The sequence below is a fragment of the Triticum aestivum genome, chromosome 7B (genome assembly GCF_018294505.1).
Source record: "Triticum aestivum cultivar Chinese Spring chromosome 7B, IWGSC CS RefSeq v2.1, whole genome shotgun sequence".
In the NCBI taxonomy this organism is placed as follows: Eukaryota; Viridiplantae; Streptophyta; class Magnoliopsida; order Poales; family Poaceae; genus Triticum; species Triticum aestivum.
The window spans coordinates 385,732,632-385,755,188 of NC_057813.1; the positions used below are offsets into that span (position 1 = coordinate 385,732,632).

General features: G+C 44.7%; 2 protein-coding genes across 6 annotated transcripts; both read right to left on the bottom strand.

Annotated features, from left to right (window-relative positions):
• Positions 1-7,632: 7,632 nt before the first annotated feature.
• On the bottom strand, positions 7,633-13,271 carry LOC123156986 (uncharacterized). 5 transcript variants are annotated; one of them, XM_044575198.1, is made up of 6 exons: positions 12,828-13,270; positions 11,237-11,325; positions 10,855-11,138; positions 10,418-10,481; positions 9,884-9,962; positions 7,633-7,875 (listed from the first exon to the last, which is right to left on the bottom strand). In XM_044575198.1, the coding sequence occupies exons 1-6, from the start codon at positions 12,868-12,870 to the stop codon at positions 7,787-7,789; spliced, it is 648 nt and encodes a 215-aa protein (XP_044431133.1). In that variant the 5' UTR covers positions 12,871-13,270; the 3' UTR covers positions 7,633-7,786. The 5 variants fall into 5 exon arrangements, with proteins under 5 accessions (XP_044431133.1, XP_044431136.1, XP_044431135.1 ...); XM_044575201.1 differs by having other exon boundaries at positions 7,633-7,889; XM_044575200.1 differs by having other exon boundaries at positions 7,633-7,889; positions 9,872-9,962.
• A 307-nt stretch (positions 13,272-13,578) lies between these two features.
• On the bottom strand, positions 13,579-17,838 carry LOC123156985 (polycomb group protein FIE1). The gene is made up of 13 exons (XM_044575196.1): positions 17,440-17,838; positions 16,872-16,937; positions 16,661-16,783; positions 16,104-16,184; positions 15,934-16,026; positions 15,467-15,542; positions 15,302-15,381; positions 15,139-15,210; positions 14,859-14,918; positions 14,608-14,704; positions 14,307-14,370; positions 14,135-14,194; positions 13,579-13,939 (listed from the first exon to the last, which is right to left on the bottom strand). The coding sequence occupies exons 1-13, from the start codon at positions 17,626-17,628 to the stop codon at positions 13,864-13,866; spliced, it is 1,137 nt and encodes a 378-aa protein (XP_044431131.1). The 5' UTR covers positions 17,629-17,838; the 3' UTR covers positions 13,579-13,863.
• Between the last annotated feature and the right edge of the window lie 4,719 nt (positions 17,839-22,557).

The window sequence follows — 22,557 nt, forward strand, 5'->3', positions numbered from 1 at the left end:
TCTGAAGATAACATTGAGTCTTCATCAGTGTCAACGATCACAACGTCGGAACATCGTCTACCGGGAGGGAACAGATACCGGCAACAAAGAAGAAATACAATCAATGCAATGCACAATATGATGCATGCTCATGACATGGCAATATGAATGTGTTTGAGCTAATGCAACTAGCACCAGATTAAATGAAGTTGGTTTGAATACAAGATTCAAATTCAAACTCCATATGTGATTATTCAAATGCCATTTAATTGATTTGTGCTATACAGCAGCTATAAGTTGTTCTAACATGCATGAAAATGGTACAGATGGATTCCTTGAATTTTTCTGATAATTTTTCATATATAAATTATTTAATTTGGAGTTACGGTTGAATTTCTATGATTTTTAGAAGTTTATACAATTTTCTGGAATTTATAAATCATTTCCTAATTTATTTTAATTCTAGAAAGGAATTATTGCGTCAGCATGACCTCATGCTGACCTCAGCAGGTCAGCGGGCGCCGTCCAGGTCAAACTGACCTGTGGGCCCTGCGTGTCAGTGTCTGGGCTAACTAACCTAATTAAAATTAACCCTAACTAACTTGGTTAGCCGGGCGGGGCCCGCATGTCAGTGAGTCAGTGGCTTAACTAAAATTAGTTATTAACTTAACCAAAAGTTAGCAGGGGCCGGGCCCACACGTCAGTGACCCAGGGGGGTCAAATCCCTGGTCAACCGGGGCTAATCCACCGGCGTCTAGCCGCCGGCAACGACCAGACGCGGCGGAGGCTCGGGAATCGCCCACAGGGCACGATTCGAGCTGCGGCTAGGCGCGTCGGAGTGCCCTCGCCGGCGCGCGTCGTTAGGTGGTGCTAGCCGGGCCTGGGGTAGCCGGAGTCGACGGCGGCGAGCTCGGTTGCGGCCGCCGGAGCTCGGGTGAGACACGGGCGACCACTAGGGGGCACGGGAGGGCGAGCTGCGGCATGCAACGGGCTCGTGGAGACGTTTTGAGCACGATGGTGTACTTGGATGAGAGCTCCAGTGGCTGCAGTGACGGCGGCGACGAGGTCAGCGGCGGTCGGAGCTCGGGTTCGGCGGGCAGCTAGCTAGGGGACGAGAACGGAGGGGGCGAGCAAAGAGAGGAGATGAGGAGCTCACGGGGAGTCGGTTGAAGAAGACGGCGAGCTCAGGGAGGCCCTGTGGACGACGAATCGGGCGGCGACATCCGGCGGCCGTGGACGGGGAAGAAGGGTCGCGGCGTCGTCTTGGGGTCCTCCGGCCTTGCGTGGGTCGGCGGAGAGGTGTTCGGGTTCTAGGCGGAGCTCGTGGGCTGGTCAGAGAAGCGAGGGGGAGGCGGTGGCCGCGGCAGCAGCAAGTGGCGGCGACGGGCTCTGCTCGGGCGCGTGAGGGAGAGAGAGCAGAGGAGGGGGGAGGAGCGAGGGAGAGCGCGAGGGGTTCCAGGGAGAGTGAGAGAGAGGCCAGGGGTGTCGTGGCGTCTCCAGGCGCATCCAGGAGGGAGGCAACCAGGCAGGAGGTGGCGCACGGCGGCGCGCGCGGCCGACAGGCAGCTGCCTGCCTGCTCTGGCGGGAGGAAGCAGGTGGCTGGCACGGGCCAGCACAGTGCTGGGCCGGCCAGCGGGCTGCCAGGTAAGGCCAGGTAAGTTCTGCTCTGTTTTATATTTCTGTTCTGTTTTATTTTTATTTAATCTTTTGCCACTGTGTTGAATTTAAAATAATTCAAACAATGCCAAAAGCTCCTCTGAATATTTTTATTTAGCTAGATGGACTTTTCCAAAAGCTCATAAAATATTTCAGGGGTATTTGAAATTATATTCTAGTTATATGAATATAACTCAAATGCAAATAGCTAATGATTTAAATTCAAAGTCCCAAAAATAAATCCTTAAAAATGTTCAATATTTTTGGTTTGGATCAAAACCCTTGCCAAAAATATTAAACATCTCAGAAGAGCATTTTGGAACAATGAATGAGATTTTAGGGTTTTTGCCCTTCTTTTATTTAGGATTTTGAGGCTTCTAAATTCCTCAGTTCAAGTTTCAAAAATTAAAACATGATGCACAGATGGAAGCAAGCATAGGTCAGGCCAGAACTAGGGATATGACAGCGAAGCACTGGGAATTAAGTCAATCGGATGCTCAATCCCTCGAATGGATGGTAATCTCGGTGGCACGTCTTGTGGAAAGACGTCAGTGAACTCCTGCAGAATGTTAGTGACAGCAGGAGGCAAAGAGGAAGGTACATCCTCAAAAGAAAATAATGCATCTTTGCACACAAAAGCATAGCAAACAGATTTGCTGAAATCTGGATCATCAATATCAGATTTGGTGGCAAGTAAACACGCACTTTTCAATTTAATTTCAGAAGCAACACTAGATGGTTTATTATTAGGCTTCATTTGTTGCTCAAATTCTTTTGCCACAATCTGATTTTCACTCTTATTTTTCTCCTGTTTTGCTTTATTAGCTCTATTAATATCATCTTTCAAAATAGAATCAGGAGTTGTAGGAAGCAAAGTAATATTTTTATCCTTATGAACAAGAGTATACTGATTGTTTCTACCATGGTGTACAGACTTTTTATCAAATTGCCATGGTCTACCAAGTAATAAGGAACATGCTTGCATAGGTACCACATCACAATCAACATAATCAGCATATGTAGAGATACTAAAATGCACACGACAGTACGTGTTACCTTAACCTTGCCGCTGTTGTTGAACCATTGGATGTAGTAAGGATGTAGATGTGGTCTTGTGGTGAGAGATAGCTTTTCCACCATCTCTATGCTAGCCAAGTTGTTGCAGTTCCCTCCATCTATGATGACGCACACAGAACGTTCCTTCACAACTCCCTTTGTATGGAACAAATTATGCCTTTGATTTTTCTCAACTTGTGTGACCTACACACTCAAAACACGTTGAGCAACTAAACATTCATACCTGTCAGCGTCTTCAGGAGCCATGTATTGCGTCTCATGATCAGAACCATCTCCACTGTGTTCTTCACTTGTAATAAGAGCCAAAGTCTCCTCATCATAGTCACTAGTGAACTCATACCCACCATCCTCGGTAGCAATCATCACACGCTTAGATGGGCATTCTCTCGCATAATGACCTCCACCCTTGCAACAATGATAAATAATATCATGTGTTTGCCCTGTTGATGCCATGGATGAAGAAGAGCTCTGTACGGGACCGGAAGGTGTACTCCTGGCAGGTGGTGGTGGTGGTGCTTGTTTTCTTGTATCTCGGTTGGAATTGGCGGCTGAAGTCAGTGGTGCTGTAGTAGGACGTGTGGGAGTAGAGGATGTACGTGGTGTCCATGATGAAGGTCGACCTGCAGAAAAGTTAGTTCGCGCCAATGCCTGTCGATCCTGCACTTCACGTTCAGCTTTACAAGCAAGATGGAATAAACGAGTGATATTAGTATACTCCTTATACTCTAGAATGGTCTGAATCTCTCTATTTAATTCACCCATAAAACGTGCAAGCATAGCTTCATTCTCCTCAACAATACCACATCTAATCATGACAGTTTGTAATTCCTGATGATATTCTTCTACAGAATTTTTTCCTTGTCTTAAACGCTCCAATTTTGAAGCAATTCACGTTGATAATATGGTGGAACCCAACTAGTACGTATAGCAGTTTTCAAAGCAGCCCAAGTAGCTGGAATAGGATATAATCTACAATGTTCAGACCACCATACACATGCAAAACTAGTGAAAGCACAAACAGCGGCAGCAACCCGTCTCTCCTCGGGATATTGTAAACATGTAAACGTTGTTCAGTTTCTAACTCCCATGTAAGATATATATTAGGAACATATCTACCCTCAAATGGTGGAATATTCAACTTCAGTTTAAGAATATGGTCATTATCTCGTACCCGAGGTGGTGGTGCAGGCCTACCGTTGTGAATATATACCTGAGGTCGACCTACTGGTGGTGGTGCTGGTGGCTGCACGTAGTTCTGATTTTGATCAACCTCATCCTCATAATCGCCCGCATAATCATCATCCTCCTGGGTACCACCAGCAGCAGTAGCAGGAGCCAAAGAAGCATCAACAATAGGTACAGCAACACCAGAAGTTTGGCCATCCTCAAGAGGAACACGCTTCGCTCGTCCAAACTGATTCAGAAGGGGGTGTTGTTGTTGTCGTTGCAGAGGTGCGATAGGTGCAGCCGACGGTGGTTGTGGAAGACGCGTGAGCAATTCGTTAAACTTGTTATCGAGCTTTGTTTCAAACGTCTTCTCAATGCCATCTATCTTCTCCATGGCTTCTTCAAATCTGTTTAGCACATCTTGCACCTGTCCACTCATCATTTGCTGAAATTTATCATGTAGTTGTTTATTCGTCATGGTCTCCCAATCAGCCTCATCGGCTTGTGATCCTGCCATGGTTAGCAGCAATAGAAACACACAAGAATATGATCCTACAGACTACTAGGAAGTGGTGGTGGTGTGTCACAAACCCGTCAAGTGAATCTCAAATTCTTACCAGTTCTTACCCAGCAGCAGGTGGTGATCGGCAACCGTTGTAGTCAAAATTCTCAAAGCTTGGATAGAGTGATGGCCAGGCGGTGTCAAACGCACGACGTAGATGCATGTGGAGCTGGGAAGGCTTATAATATGGTAGCAAAAAGGATCAGCAATAATCAATTCAGAGATGCAAAGTTGAATAAACGCTCAACGACGGTACTGTGCTAGTCCTAGGCTAGACCGTACTAGAGACGCGAGCCTAGAACACTAACAAAATCACGGCGCGGCACATAATCAAGGGAGGAGCACACTCAGATTTTTTTTTCACTTTTTGTTTGCACTTCTTTCCTCTTTTTTTTTGCTCTGCAACAATTTTTTTTCAAAAAAGTCTACAAATGGTCTAAAAACTGCCTAGCCAGAATTTTCCAGACTTAGTTTTTTTTTGAAACTGGAACTATTTTTCTACTGCGGGTAGCACAGAAGTTGGGGAGTCCGACTTGGTCACGTCTCGTAGTATCGCGTGATCTGGAACTCGTAAATAAAGGAACAAATATTGGACTCGGACTAGGACTGGTGGCGTAGATAAATCTGGTGGAACTCGGACTGGTGATGATGGTATATGATGGGCAGTGAAGCACGGACTGGTGGCGAATATATGATGGAAAGATATGGCAGCGGTGGTGGTATATGGATACGGACTGGTGGTGGTATATGGATACGGATTGGTGATGAATAAGCGATGGTGGTAGATGGCAGGGGCGATGATGATAGTTTGGTGGCGGCGTGACAACTTATGACCAGAACTCAAAACTCTAAAAGACTAGACGCTAAGACCAGCAACTTGACACGACGATGCAACCGCAAATTCAACAAAACAAATACAGAAAAGATTATGCAAAGGCTCAGATTGGTTCGGGTAGGATGAACTAACCCTAATTGTTTTTGGCTTTTTCATGGACTATAGGTATGAAGAAACATAATCGATCTAAACTATGAAAAACAGTAAAATCTCACCGAGCAACCTGAAAATCGGATACCACTTGATAGAGGCAAAGGTGTCCCGTCTTTCGATGAGATGGTGGCTATCGTTTTCTGTGGGAGTTGACCTTGACGATCTGACTACGAATATGCGAGACGTCGTGCCTTAGCAATCACTAAACCAACTTCCGAGGGGTTATTGACCACGCCGGAGCACGATCAACCTGACCACGAGGTTCTATTTTCCTGCGAGCAAATGAAGAACAAGCAAGAAACTGAAATTGCAATTTGGATATTGCGAATATAAGAGGAAAGCTTTATTAATGAACGTGGGGTTCTGAGACGACTTTGTATGGTCGTTGAACACAAACGAAGTACGCGAAGTTGCGGCTATGGCGAACTTTTAATCTAAACAAAACCGAAAGTCTAAACGGTGCCCCAAGAGATGTATATATGGAGGAAGAGGGGGGAATTTCGTGGCCCTTGGGGAAGGGGTCAGAAACCAACCCTATCTCTTGTTTCTCCACACATACGGACTCTAAAAATAGCCTATACTTATGTATTTCAAAATTACATGGACCTGGCCCAATAATAAGGTGACGCAACACTTAGAATAGCCTCTGGACGAAATTTATGAAGTGGCATCTTGTATATTTCGTCCAAGGCTTCATGCACTCATTATGGTGGCTTCAAACTCCTGAAATCATCACTTGTAACTTTGTTCTTGTTCCCCTTGTGCATGCCATCATCTCCATGCTTGGTCTTGCTCCGGTGTTCTTCCCTCTTATCCATGCTAGGCCATTCATTTGTAAGCAAAACAAATGTATCCAATTTAGGCAGCATCATATTCTCATGAACATTAGAATCATTACCAAGAAATGGAAGTACCTGATAATTTAATTGGCGTGCGCGAGCTCTAGTTACTGGTCCAGTATATGTAGCAGTAGGGGTTGTGGGTGTAACAATGGTATTGATGTCCTCATCAACCTCCCAATAAGCTTCACCTCATCACTTCGGTTAATCCAATTTAAGACGCTTCTCACTTTCACTACAATATCATCATTGCTTGGGCTTGTGTCAAAAACCATGGCCTCCTCCCCTTCATCGGCATTTCCATTCATAAATGTCGCCTTGTCCAAATAATGCAGATTCACTAGTTTATCCATCTAAAAACAATGGAAAACAAATTGAGTCATCCATGAGCCGGCCATTTCATATGGATGAACTATCTACAATATGCATACTTTCAATCAAAGAACTTGTATACCTTAATCATAGCATTAACCCAAACCCTAACCCTAACCCTTCCCTAACTAAATCACTAACCCTTACACAAAATCTAACCTCTCACAACAATGATTGACACACAATACTTAAACAAAACATAAATGCACAAATGCAAGAACTTGAGCAATAACTAGGGTTTGCAAAACTAGTTGATTACAACAAAATTAGGTGATTCCAACCAACCAAAAGAAAGGGGAGTGGGAGAGGTACCTTGGGTGATGCAAATGCCCCGGATCCACCAGACAAATCTCAAGCAATGGAGGTGGATCTAATGGGTGCTTTGGTGGGGGAGAAAAGGGGCAAGAGGGCTTGAGCTCACGGGGGAGAAGATGATTGGGGGGATGGGTGGTGCGTGGGCCCCACCACCTTATCCTCCAAGCGACCCTACCGCCAGGGACCCTGGCGGTTGGGTGTACAGACCTACCGCCGAAGACGTTGACGGTAGGTTCCTTTGCCACATAAGCAGTCGTTAACGGCCGTCAACCACCCCTACCGCCAGCTAGGGCGGCGATAGGATGTCAAAAGCTACCGCCCGGGGTTCTGGCGGTAGCAGAAAGGGTCATATCTCAAAAAAAATACAGACAGGGTCAGATCCAGGAAAACTAGCAAAAAAGGGTCAAAAAAACGAAATTTGACCCCGGATGGAGCCAACACTCAACACGAAGACCCCATGGATGAAATCGTATGCATCGCCGCGCTTGCACTCGCCCTTGCGGAAGTCCGGCCACGTCATGCCGGAGTAGCAGTGCCGGCTCGGTCCCTCCAGCGCACGCGCACGCAGCTAGCCAAGCAACCACATGTGAGCTGACTGATTTTCCCAGTCAATCCAAGTATTCATGCCGTTTACACTTGAAAATTATATGTAATTTAATTACCACACGTTGGTCTATTCATGTTTAACAAGATGAACACCGATGTTGTCGTAATTCTGGTCACAGTGTCTGTTTCAAATATTTGTTGCTTATGCAAAAATTAACCAAGTATAACATCTTAAAGTCCTGCTTCTTCACCTTCCTCTATGTTATGTAAATCGATAATAAAGCTCAGTGTTCTCTAGCTTCTTCTTTTTCGAGACCACCTTCTCCTTGTTCTTTTTTTATAGTCACCTTCTCCTTGCCCTGCTTAGAATCATCTGTTGTAACATCCCTGGCATCAGTATGCAACATTGATAAATTTATGATAATGAAAAATATACAAGGTACAAAAGAAGAAGCAAATAGACATAGTTTGTAGAAATGAAACGTATATCTTTTATGGTTCAGAAGAACACACTCCACCACCATTATCATTTTAAAATGTTTGCCTCTTGTTTTCTCTAACAAACCCACAGACAGCATAGGAAGCACACTACCAATAAAGACATCGTGACGGTAGAGACCGCTCAAGGGAGACGGCAGAGACCGCTCAAGGGAGAGGGAGGCAGCGTCGGCCGCAAGGGTCATCTAGGGTTATTGGGGAGGGTCATCAATATAATGAGCAATAACAACTCTCTATCCCTAGCAAAACTTGTTTACGGTACCGCGAACCCTTCGAAGGAACAGACCCGTGAACCGTCCCACAAATGTTTGCGGGACACGTTTACGTGATATGTCCGCGCCGGAGGGCTCGCGATACCGCAAGTTTTTCATAGCTTCGTAAATTAGAGACTTCAACAAAGAAAACTGAATGGAATCATAATATAAATATGAATGGTCCGAAAAGCAATTCACAATACAACAATCGTTTTCGTTACAACAAATGTTCAAATTTGAATAACTATTACAACACCACATTGTTCGAATCATCGGACGAAGACGAAGACGACGAGGACGAACTCCAATCCATCTATAAAATGCACATGAAACACCCTTGAATTTCACCTGAACCTACTCCAAGCCAAATCGAGCACAAACCCGCGGGTCTTGGACATACCTCGCCTGAAGCCGGCCAAAGCAAAACCGCGCTGCACCGCCCCTTTCTTCTCCTCGCTGACAGAAGCAAAGCCGCGCCACGGCCTTCCTCGTACGCGCGCGGGCGAGCCCCACCAATTACGAGGCTCACTGGCGACCAACCGGATCCACCAGCTACAAGGTCGTGCGCCAAGCAACGGGGCGGGATCCATGGCCGGCAGCGGCCACGAGGCGTGGACACAAATGGGCACCCCCCCCCCCCCCCCCCCCCCCCCCCGCGCCGAAACTTGGTGCAATGGATGTGGCACGGGGTGGCGAAGCTTTCTGGTGGCGCGAGGTAGCAAGAATGGACAGGGATGTGCGGCGGCGGCGGCGGGGAGTGGAGGCGTGAACGAAAGCGGGCGGAAATGCGTTCGCGCCAAAAGGAAAGAGGAAACGTCAAAATTGATCGAAATCCTGTAGATATTTAGGAAATGAGATCGTGGATTCGGGATCCCACAAAAAAATTCCGGGATGGCCAAAATTGGGGGATTTATTCGGGTCGGGCAAACCCCCTCCGTCCCGCAAACCGATGTTTATTTTGCCGGATGGCCCGGTTTGCGGGACCTGCTAGAGATGCTCTTAATCATCCTCCTCTTGCAAGACAAAGCATTATCTTTTTCCCTACCTTTCCTTTCCCTCCACTTTCATTCTCTTAAGGGCATGGCCAATGCATAACCTCCGGGTGATGTCTCACATGCCATGTAGGATCGGATGACAGGAGAAATAGATTCGGATGGGGAAGCGGAATCCTCTGCAGGAGGCAGGTGCTTGAAGATAAAAAGTGTGGTCCGGTGCATAAAGTAAAAAAAAGTTGAAGTAGAGAGTATGGATACATGTGTAGTGAGAATCATTTTCTATTCTTTGATGAGGCCCACTAGTAGTAGCTTGCATTGGGGGAGAAAAAATCAATATAGATGCCTCAAACTACTTTTTGTTGTGGGGCATCTATATCCATATGCCACCTTTGTACATGCCCTAATCCGCCCATTTTCTAGCATTACTGTTGTTACCATTCGCTTAGACACATTTTACAAACTCTTCATTGCTAGTGAACCCCCCCCCCCCTCTCTCACGTAATACCTACCGACCCCTGTAATACCTATCTATCCAACAATGCAAATTTGTACTACATTTTATAATTGGTCACTATTTTACAACATATAGTGATGAAATGTTAGTAGGCAAGAACATTATTACTTATTGTGTTACCAATTTGCCGTTTATTAGCCACCTTGACATCAACAGATTTAGCGAGTTTTGTATCTTCGTCACTGAAGAAAACTAATTCCTGAAAATGATAAAAACATCATTGGAATACATATGTAGAAATCTTAATTCATGTCTAACATTTGCAGCTAATATCAATGAAATAAATGATGGAAGTACATACACAGCAATGACGATTTTCTCGGTAAATAAAATCCAAACACCTTATATGATTGCATGACCATTATTTGTATTTGGCGGATATAGGTTTTAACCCAAAACATTTATTGTTCAAAGTATAGGGCTTCTCTGTTGTTTATGCTAAGAAAAATATATTCAGAAAACATAGTGCTCGATGAAATAATAGAAACAACTTTTGCATTTGTACCAATAATGTTACACCATAATAAATATAATGCTAGATGCGGATATGAATTTTAGTTCAAATAATAGATTTCATTTCACAAGGAGTGAATGGAAAAAATAATACCACAGAACTATCAAAGAAAGGCGTGAAACAGTTGTCAGCGTATTCACCTTATTCTCGTTTCCTGTATTTAACCTCTCATATTGGTAGGTCTGATTCTTGGAATGGTACCATCTGCACATCAGTAAATTTATCAGAGAAACATAATGTGATGTGGGGTACCAATGGGAGACCGGAAGCACGGCACAAGCAATAGTGGTTTCAAACACGTTTACCACTGCCATCGCTGCAGTTCAAGTTTATATTCATATTATTTATAGATGGAATGCAATGTAGCTGACAGAGTGGCAATAGAAGGAGAAATAATCAATAAATGGATTTGCGCACAATCAAAATGACATAAAAAGGCGTAAATGTCGTACAACAAAGTAAAAAGTCTCGGATGCGTAAGCAAAACCGACGAAATGCTAGAGAAGAGATAACATAGTTCATAAAACTTCTAAAGGTAAACAACAGATGACCTGGGTCAGCAAACAGGAGTGATTACCTCTTGGTTGAACTCCCAAAAGTAAGATCTTCTCTCTGTAGTTTATGGGACAAGTCCTTTGGCTCAACAAAGTTTTTTTTCTTTCGACTTCCTGTACAGAACTTCAAATCTAACTTACTATCATCCATATCTAAATGTTTCTCCTCAGAAATATTTTGACAAACTTTACGCCTTTTTGGTTGATGATTCACGGGGTTTGTTGCTCTTTTCCGATCTTTCATTTGGGAAACATGTTTGCCTGTGTTAAAATAGCCTAGCTCTTTAGTGAATGCTGCTCCAGTGCCCTATGAATAACCAGGAAAGTTGTCAAAACATTTGTATATAGTCACCACAAAAGTATAGTAACATAGAAAATTAGGACTGAGGACACTGAAGTGTGCACCTTGCCATAGCTCTTTGTAGGTGGAGTAGACTGTAAGTGCCGATGGTATTTACCAACAACGATGCTGCTGTTGAGCTCATCACCATTATCTGCAAAAGAAATGGCAAAGGTCCATTTGTTTTTGTGGGGAAAGGTAAATTGATGACTGAAAAAACATAAGCAATATGCATCAGACAGTGAAGGCAAGAAAAGGAAGGTATTCCATCGGCACACATGAATACACCTTCGCTAAAAACCAGCAAAAGGAAGACAATGAATGAATCCTAATGCTTACAGGTGAGGTGCATTACACCAGTAAAGATATCCAACACAAAAAGAGATGTGCAGTTCATATATCAACAAGAAGAAAATATAATGGTGCAGGAAAACAGTGGTCCCATAGGTGGCTTGCTGACCATGTAACAGACTGTCTAAAGTCATATTTCACATGAGCTTCCCAATGAGTTTCAGGCAGTATATAAGATAATGAGATCAGCTGACCACCGATATCCAGTATAAGAACTTCCCTTTTCCTATAAAAGTTTGGAGGGGGGATACTTTTCTGCCTGAGGAATGGGCTGTTGTGCATATCTCATAGGCGACTCACTTTTCCTCGTGCCTCTTCAGATTTTTATGCACTAGTTAGTTTGTTATCCCAGTTGGCCGCTGGTGCCATGAGGAATGTGTGTATCCACTTGTAAGGTTATACAAAAGCAAAAAAAAAAAGTTTAGATAACTACGTTAACATGTGTTTTTATGTTAAAATTTATCAAGTTACTGATGATTAAAAGTAATACCGTTTAGCTCACTATGAAAGTATGACTCTAAACTCGGCTACGTACAGAAAGTCCAAATCAAATCCACATAAAGTTTCATGTAGTTTCCTATTAATTAAGACAATCAAGTTATGGGTAAAAAAACGCAGGTTAAATACTTCTGCATATCATCCAAATAAGAAACAGAAAGACGCTTCTCTGACGAAGGGGGACAACACATAATGCAGCGCACTTGAGTCATTCAAGTATCATATGTCCAATTCTTGATGATAAGTTATGAAGATAAAAGAACGGATCGTTTATGGGTTGAGAAAACGAACAGCTAAATACTTGTACAGTTGTCCAGCAGTACATCATTTTTCCAGTAAGGTAAGTACCCATGAATAATTTTTAATATTCGGCAGAATGACACCTTTCGATACCGATTTCCACAAATTATGGTAACCAACACCATAAACCTACCAAGCACGATCATCAAGGAATTGGATATATACACCTTGAACAACGAAGATATAGTGAAAACAAAATCAAAAGGCTATGAAGGAGTAGCGCCGGCAGCATTCATGTCTCAAAAATCTTCAGCGGCGGCATCCTAATGGACCTGTCTAGGAATGTGGGCATTTTGCCCAACGATACACTTGGCTTGCAACCGCAGGAATTCGTGCTATACATCATCAAGATAAAAGGAAACTCATGGTGAATAAGTTCAGCCGGCAAGGTTTGCTTGTTGCTAAACATCCAAATGCACGCACAGCTATCAAGTAGCATGCAACCGAACAATTAGTAGTATTTCACAGCAACAATGTATTCATCGGTAAGCGAAGATGCAAAATTACCAGCGGCGGTGAGGTAACGCGTTGTGGCCCCGCGACCCGTCATTCCTCTCGTTTCCACGTGCAGTTCACCGAGGCAGCGACGGAGATGCAGGGGAGGCACGGCAGCGAGGGACGACGATGGAGAGCCGCGCGCCCGCGGCGCCGGAGGAAGGACGGAGAGGTGACGCCCGCGGGAGGACGGAGCGGCGGCGAAGGAGATGTGGCGGCGGGGTGGAGGGTGGTGCGGGGAAGAAGGCGAAGGGAGCGCCGAGGAGGCTAGTTAGCGGGTCTTGGCAGCGAGAATCGGCGGCGGCGAGGATGAGAACTCGGGGTGTGAGAAACCTAGCGAGACGACGATGAAACAACGAGGGTATGGAGGGTGCTGTTTCCTTTTTTCAATCGGATCGGTTTTTAGTGAGAGGAAAGAAACCAGCGTGAGAGATTTTTACTACTAGAAGAAATCTGTCGACGAGGCGTCCCCACAAGCCAAGTTCCTTCGACTTCAACTTTTTATTCAGAAACACCATCAAAAAAAATCATTCAGAGATATCATGTGTCTTGGTCGCCAATGGCTGCGAGGAAGAGGACGATTTCTTTCCCGGCCCGCGATCACGACCACCTGACCGCGGCACATTTTGGCGCCAAACGGCCACCCGTGTCGTCAGACACTCCTCCTCTTTGTCTTCACCCAGCCACTAGCTTCAGACGAAGCTCGTAGCTAGAGCCTAGAGAGACTCGAGGTCGAGGAAACATTTGAAAAGAAACCCATGAATGAATGAATCTCCCACTATTGATACAGAACAAACTAGTAGGAACGAGGATTTAAGTTTAACTCCCACATTCGGTACATGATACAGCCAACCTAATAAACGGAAACATCCATCAAATCATCGAATCAACAACATCCTAGCTTACAACATTATAAGCTCATTCACCCCAGCTTCTCGACTAAGTAATGGGTACAACCCACTAAGTAGCAACACAACAACTACCCAAGTCAAGCTCAAACTGGCTGGCATTGCCATGGGGTCGCACGGCATGGTGGTTTTCGGTTGCTTCAATTTTTTGCAGCTTGATGTTCCACTTCGTCCCAGCGGTATATGCTGCCATCCTCGCCGCAGGCAAGGATCGTGCTGAAGAATGGAAGAAAAGAAGAAGAGTGACACACAATTCTTATGCGCCAACACCAAAACCAGACTTGAAAGAAGAAAAACTATGATGGATGCACATAGCACACATGAGAAGCTATATCCATAAAAGTACAGGAAAAATAAATGCTAGAGAGGTACTACTGAATCAGAGGTGGCGAACGGAATATGGTGATGTACCTTCCATCAAACGACACTGCAGTCTGCCTTATTGGCATTTTGCATTGCGGACTACTCAGCCTGGAAATTATCAGTGTGTACATGCACGAACATACAAGTTAGTAGCTAGCACCACCACCACATGCACAGAAGGAGAAATTGGGAATAGCTGAACTTGCTCGGTTAAACTTACCGGGTAATTAGCACAGGAGGGCTCGCCTGCACTTCCCACACATAGATTTTGCCTTCGCGGTTGCCTGTTTACAAGCAAACGATTAACCACAAGAGTTATACTTTTGGAATTTCATCTAACCCTGATCAGGTGCATGTAGATGAGTTCGTTTACGAGCAAACGATTAGCCACGAGCATGCTTTCTACAAATATCAGTTTTTTCACGTGTATAAGTACAGCCATCCTCAGAAACTTGTTGACAATCACATAAGTACAATACAGAAATATGTCCGCAGATAATAATTTCAATATAAAGTGTTACCTATTGCTAATTGATTGAAGTGAAAATCACATGAGAATTTGATAAACCAAATGTCACAATCGGGCACAGGGTACTTCTGAAGAACATCAATGCTACCCTGCATATGGAATGAAGAATCACTTCAGACGAAGGCACATAGTATGGCCGGCATCATTTTTAGAAACAAAGGAGCACAACCAGAACTAGTTTGGATCAGTACAAAAGTATAATGTGTTAAGCCCTATAGTTCTTTAAAAGTAAAACTGCATCACCTCGCCGGGACCCTGCTCTTTTATTTTTGGCTCCCACAGAACAATTTCATTGTCAACACTCTGCAAGTTCAAGGCAAAGCAGATCAGATGTTCTCATCCTTCAGGAAATAATTATATCAGCATTGAAAAACAGGTGGCAACACTAATCTTTGATATTAAAAAAAAGACTGTAAAGTATGATATTACAGGTTTCAGGTATAGTCTGAAATTTTGCACCAGTAAGCATTCTAAACATTGTGTTCACACTAATTCGTCTCTCCTACAAAAATGAGCAATTTACCTTCGACAGGATGAAGTCACCAAGCCACCTAGTACAGTCAACATAGTTAGAATGCACCACGGAAGTCATAAGCTGAAAAGGGATAGATCAGCACGATGCTGAGAGGGTCAATACTAAAAGTTTGCATAATAACAGGTTCAAAGATGAGAGATACTTAACATACTGGAAATTGGACAAATTTTGTTGGAAATTTTGATGGAAGGTCAGTCCATGTAAAGGATTTCTCCACGTATGGCCAAAATTCTATGACAAGATTAACAAACCATGTCAGTGATCAGCAGTAATAAAATGTAAATAGGAAGCAAGATTGATGAAATGGTTTGCTAACCTTTCATTGACCAGATTTTAACAGTATTATCCATGCCACAACTGGCAATTCGGTAGATATCAGAAGGGTGGAAGTCCTGATATAACGGAAGTATGAATGAAAGGACAGTTAGTGCCGAGATAAAATGTTTTATTTTTCAGTGATACTAACTAAAATGATCCACTCAATAATGCCAGTAGCTGGCAGACAGCTATATTTAGAGTGTGTTCGGATTTAGCCCAAGCTATAATTTTGGTGAAGATTTTGCTAGCCCATGATTTGGCCAACATTGGTAAGAAAACTGAACTAGGATGGCCAAACGAGCATTGGCATGCCAGAAAATTGTCCATGATCCTAACAAAGACCAAGTTTTTGATTATGAACAAAGTATTAGTAGGGTAGCTTTTGGCCACAATCCAAACATATCTTTGGGCAGTGAAGTGAGTGGTAATATAAAACAATGTCACTAGGAGGTAGGTGTAACTTACAACACTCAATACTTCATTACGGTGACCTCCTCCTCCAGCAAAAATCAAGATGCAGATACCTGTATGGACATTCCATAGCCTAACAGACTCATCCTATATAAGGCCATATAAACTGCATCAGAAAGGTAAAAGGCATAGGTATATCCAGCATCACTAGGTTATCTGCCAACCTTGCTTGCAGAAATGAAGAGCGAAGGCTTCAATGGTTGAGTTCTTATCTCATTTATTGAATCACCATGGCCAAGAAAACTCTGCATGATTGTAAGACGAAATAAGAAACTTACTCCACGTTCGTAATCATTAGTTTAGGATATTGAATCGTCATATATATGCCCAATTTCATGACTACCTCAGAAGAATAGATCTGCTAGGTTCTATTCCATCCGTAAACTAATATAAAGAGCGTTTAGATCACTACTTTAGTGAACGCTCTTATATTAGTTTACAGAGGGAGTACATAATTTTCACCATGCTAGACGTACTAAAGTATTTGACATCTGCAATCTCTTTTGGACAAAAATAAACTACTGTATAGCAGAAACACAACTTTTCCTAAAAGTCCAAATCATCATCTCGAATGGACAATACAGAGAAACCAACAATTATCAAATAAGTAACGGTTTTCAGAAAGGACATCAAATAAGCAGCTGCATAGTAGATTGATGCAAGTGAAACTTCATCCATGTTGGCCACAATAAGAAAGTAGAAAACTCTGGCACTATTATACCTTAAACAACTTCTCGGTGGCACAGTTGATGACCCGAATGACCGCATTGCTTCCTGCTGCCACTAGCAGTGGTGTGCCGTCAAGGTCACAAGCCCAGCTCAGAGTGTAGAATGACTGAGCATCCTGAGATAAGATGCAGACCTCATCAGCCTCAGAGAAAGTACAACCAATATAAGAAACTGAACACTCTAGAGATTGTAATGGAGCTTACGTCCGCATCAATGTATGCTTGCAGAACAGCCAAATTACCGTCGGGGAGGCCACGGTATGTCGTCACCTGCAAGATCAACAGAGTCAACTTGTGGACAGGAGCACACCAGAAGTAACAATTATTCAAATCAAACTCCGACCGGATGCCTATGGAAAAGAAAACTACGACCAGATTCTCAACAATTCCCTCCACTGTGATATTGATCAAAAGTTCCATCGAATATGCGAGTTCTTATCAGATATATCAAAACTTGTGGCAAACAGCACCCTGTTTTCCCAATCGAAGGTCCAAATTTTCCGAACCAAAAGCCAAGCTTGCAGCTCCCTCGACCTTATTTGGGAGGTTCCTTCACCCCTTGGCCTCCACAGGGAGATTTGGCCAGCGGTCGCCCTCTCCATTTTGTGGAAAATTTGGGGCTCTCGGAATCCCTCTACGAAGGTCGGATCCTCCTATGGAGCCCCGCGCACCGGAACCCCAGCTCTCCCGTTCAACCACTCACAATTAAGAACATTCCCAAATCTAAAGACAGAGCAAAGATCGAGCGGGTGGGCGACCACAGAAAGCTTACACGATTGCCGCCGACGGTGGCAAAGACGTCGTAGTAGCGGGCGTCGATGAAGTTGAAGCCAATGGCGTAGAGCGGGCGCTTGCCCTCGGTGTGCTTGCTGCAGAGCTTGTACTCCCGGCTCCGGCTGGGCGCCAGCGACCCCACGGCCGCCTCGCACCCTAACCCCTGCCCCGGGCCCAGCCTCGCCATGCGCGCCGGGAGAGGTTGGGGCTCTGGCGCCTCCTTCTCCTCCGCCGCCGCCGCCTTCCCCTTCCCCTTCCCCCTATTCCTCTCGGCCCACGCCTTGTAGGAAGCGGCGGCGTCTGCAGAGGCGGCGGCGGCGCGGGCTTCGGCTTCGGCGGGTGTGATGGGGCGGCGCTGTGACCTCCGGCGCGTGTCGACCCCAAGCGTTGTCGCGCTTCAGAGTTGAGAGATTTGGGGTTTAAGCACCGCGTGGAAATCAGATTTACATTTTTTTTTCCTTACGGAAATCAAATTCAAATTAGAAAAGAATCAATAAAAGCAATTAATCGGGCACCTGCAGTTTACACTTGGATTTACATCTTTCACTTTTTTGGCAAACCTGTAATGTACTACAGTAATTGCGTTGTTGGGACATGGCTGGATATGGGTTTTCAAATTGCAAATAGGGAATCAATACAGCAAACATTTAATTATAGCTGGATTTGGACTGTAACTGAGATCGGGCTATTGCCCTCTGCAACTGGATTTACATCCAAATTCCCTTTTTTACAGAACTGAGCCGAGTCATTGTTTTGCAGGATATGCTAGAATTTTTTGACCTGATTTTCTACTTTTAAGGTTCAAAAACACTTTAAGTTTCGCGCGAACTAAGAGAGCTACCACAATGCAAGAACAATTGTACAGCAAGTTGATATACCTGACCCCGCAAAAAAAAGTTGATATACCTGGATTTTGATTCAACTTCATTTAAAAAGTTGTGTAATCAAATTTCCCGCTATGAGGAAAATCACTCATACTAAAGTAAAAAAATATGTTTTTCGAAAATAACCCGATAAACTAAAACTATTTGTGTTATCAATAACAATAAACCACATACCATAACTAGAGCGAGGACCAAAGGAACTATATAACATAGACCTAAACATAAAATTTACTTTGATTTAGTAGGAAAAAAAGGTTTGGAGTAACAATATTTTCCATGTACCACTTACTATTTGCGATGCGATTTATACTGCATCTTGCCATTAGACCCCATCAGCGGCGTCTCATCGTTCGGGGTGCTCATGCCGTAGCAAGTAGTTGGAGTAAGGGTCCTTGGTAAGATGCCTAAGGTGTACTTGTGTGGGGTTTTCTAGATAGTAGTCTAGACAACGACACTAAAACATGTACTGTATGTTTTACGTGCTTTGCCGGATATGGAAGAATGCGTCGATTTTTTTCCAGGGGAGTCTCGGATCCACATGTGCGGCTGTAACCACAAAGAAAAGATGGTCAAAATTGAATAAGGCAATGAGATGTCACTGTCCAATGAAACCGGACAAGTGTTGAGGTGCGATGACAACAAGACAACTGGAGAAGAGGAACACGAGGAAGATAATGGATACCAGGAGTGAAGGATGTTGGCGGCGGCGGCGGATGGAATGAATTGTATGTTCTGGTGTATGTTCGGGTTTATATAATTGAAATTTAGGGTTTCAAAACTAGCTGATGAAAATATGTGTTCATGGGCCTACCCGTTACTTGGGCCCGACACCTTATAGAATGTCCGTGGAATGAACCCATAGATTTTTCATCATCTATGAAGGTCATTTCGGTAAATAAAAACTAGATTAAACTCCCATTGATTGCACTACCCTACTTTCATAAGGATTACTCGAGTAGCTAGATCTCCAAAAATACTTGTTGAACTCTGGCGTGCATCTAGTCCCTACATTGAAATTATTCGGTACTTTTTGTATTTGTAGTTTATGTATATAGTATACAATGTACTATTATTAACATAATTGATTTTTATATGGCTTTGTGGTAGCGCAAATCCTACTTTAGACCTCCCTTTTCCAAACTATTGATAAACTTCCAAGCCCGATATTCTGATTTACCCTAGAAATCTTCATTGGTTGTAACATCCTCCCTTCATGGATCTCGGGGGCTTTCTACTCCTGCACAAGTTATCAAACCGGTTAGCATAGGGCACGTGAATTGCGGTACCCCTTCCTCGAGTCTGGATTTCTGCCAAACAAAAAGAGCATCGAGCACGTCTTTGCCTAGTGTGACCCATGGCTCTTCTCCTTGGTGACCTTTGCCGTCCGCCATGGCGGACGGCAAAGTCCTTTGCCGTCAGCCAGCGGACGGCAAACAGTCTGGCTGAACACGTGCCAGCAAAGGCCTTCTTTGTCGTCCGCTTCGCAGAAATGGACAGCAAAGGATTGTGTCGTCCGCCGTCCGAGGCCAGCAAACGGCAACGACGACGGACGACGGCGGTGTGGGATGAGAGCCGTTAGGGGGTTAACGGCGCTCTTTGCCGTCCGCTGACAGACGGCAAAGAGCTTAGCTAGGGCAGCACTGGGAAGCTGTCACGTGGCCATCTATGCCGTCTGCCAGCAGACAGCATAGATGGCCCTGTTTGCCAGGCCTATTTGGTCACTTTGCCGTCCGCTTGCAGACGGCAAAATAACCAAATAGGTAGCCAGTGTTCCCAGTTTGCACAGGTGACTACCACGTGTCCTCTTTGTCGTTTGCTAGCGGACGGCAAAGCTATTTCTCGTCGGCTAGCGGACGGCAAAGAGGCTATACATCCCCTATTTTTATTTTTATCCAATTAATTAGACATGGTTTCAAACACAGATATACATGCATATATATCCAACAGCATGTCCGACAACATATTTCATCAAATCCAACAACATAGTTCAACAAAGTCCAACATATCCATATATACATAACCACAAACAAGTTTCCAACAACATATCTAGATAGACATACATATCCAAACAAGTTTTCATAAACAACAAGAAAGCACCAGAAGAATAGTACACTCCATGAATCCAAGCCTTCCTCATGTAAAGCAAATCTGCAAATTGGGAAAGATGAAAGTTAGAAGAAGAAGAAGAAGAAGAAGAAGAAGACTAGTTAGAAGAAGAAGAAGAAGAAGAAGAAGATTTTTTATTCTCTTTCTTTTTCTCCTCTCCTCTTCTTTATCTTCTTCTTCTTCTAACTAAGGTAAGTAAAAATTCCATTTTATTGCTAAGCTAGGTAAAAATGCTAAGTGTAGTCATTTTAGAGGTAAGCTAGGTAAATAGGTCATTTTGGAGCTTAGTAAGGTTATTATGTCATTTTCGAGGAAAATAAGCTAAGTCTATATCATTTTGGAGGTAACAAAGATTATCATGCCTTTTTTTACCTAAGTATGCTAAGTATGTCATAAATGAATTGAATAAGCTAAGTATAGCTCTTTTTTTATCTAACTTAGGTAATTATGTCATTTAGGAAGAAAATAAGCTAAGTATGCATTTGTAAAGCAAAACATTAGAGAAAACATACCCTCATCACAACAAATATGATGAAGATTGCAACTAAGGTAACAATTGATCCAACGGCATAATAATACCAAGCCTCATTATTAATGGCATATTTTCTAATCTTCTTAAGCTTCAGGCGCATTGCATCCTGTTGAATATCGGGTTCCGGCAAAACCCTTAAGGTTCGAACTCTGGGTGCGCGCCAAGATCTTCCCCCTACCGATCCATGTCCCAACGCCTCGCTAAGAATCTAAGCTGAACGATGAATAACACAAGGGACACAAGGTTTATATTGGTTCGGGTCACCGTTGTGGTGTAATACCCTAATCCAGTGTGTGGTGTGGTGGATTGCCACAGGGGCTGATGATGAACAGTACAAGGGAAGAACAGCCTCGCGAGAGGTGTTCTTGAGCTGGTGCGGTGTTCTACTTGGGATGGATCTTCCCGCTTCCAAATGAGATGAGAACTCGATGCCCTCTACTGTGGTGGCTATCTCTATATATAGAGGCCCTGGTCCTCTTCCCAAATATTCAGCGGGAAGGGCGCCAACAACGACCATTTTGAAGGGGAACATCTAGTACAAGTTATCCTGACTAAAGTTGGTCTTCGGCTGCCAAAGGCACTAGCGATGACGCCATCTTGGACTCCACGGTGACCTCCATCCTGCCACTCTGCTGGTCTTGGTCTCGTTGCACCGAAATGGTAACCTTTGCCTGATGCCTCGGTACTCCGCGCCTGCGCTTGCCCCCTTTGCACCAAAGAGGAAACAAGGACATTGTGCAGGCGGGCGCCCGCCTGGCGCCCACCTGGTCTCGATCGTCATGGCTTGCATCACGAGCACCTCGCGAGGTACCCCTGCCTTGATCTCTCCGCCTCCTTGCGAGCCTGTCTGGTGAGGTCGTTCCTGAGGAAGCCTTGCGTCGTCTGCCCCACGAGGCTTGGCCCCTCGCGAGGGTCTTGAGCTTGAGTTGTTGAAGATGGGTCGTACTGGGCCACCACTTGAGCCACGCCGCAGGCCGCAGGCAGGCAAGTCTGGGGACCCCCATTCCCAGAACATCGACAGTAGCCCCCGGGCCCAAGGCGCGCTCGGACTTGGATTAGCAGCCAAGCGGAAGGGCAAGTGTGGAGCGCCGTGGGCCCCAACAGCCTGCGTCCTTGGTCGCCGCATGGCGGTTGATTGGACGTGGGCGTGTCCGCTTCCCCATGCTGCCTCGGCAACTGCCCGACTGACAAAAAGGCTGGCTCGGGTTAGGCTTACCTGCATTGCTCTCATTCGCCCTGCTCCAGATCCCCTTTCTTGCTCTTGCCCTCCTGCTTCCGAAATCTCCAGATCCGCCTCACCCTTTCTCCTTCGGCGAGCAATGGCGCCCCACAAGACCGGGGTTGGGGCTTCGTTGGCCTGGTATTCACCGGCACTGGACCCCCCCCCCCCAACATGACGGAGAAGAATCTCGCCCTCACACGCCTGATGACGGCGGCGCAAGGCAGCGAGATGGGGGAGACTGCGCTCCGACCCGGCTCCGCCCAGCCGGAGGACAAGGGGAGCACCTTCTATCCCTTCTTCATGAGCGCCGTCATCGCTGGCCTGGTGCCTCCTTTCTCCGAGTTCTTCTATGTTGTCCTCCGCCATTAAAAG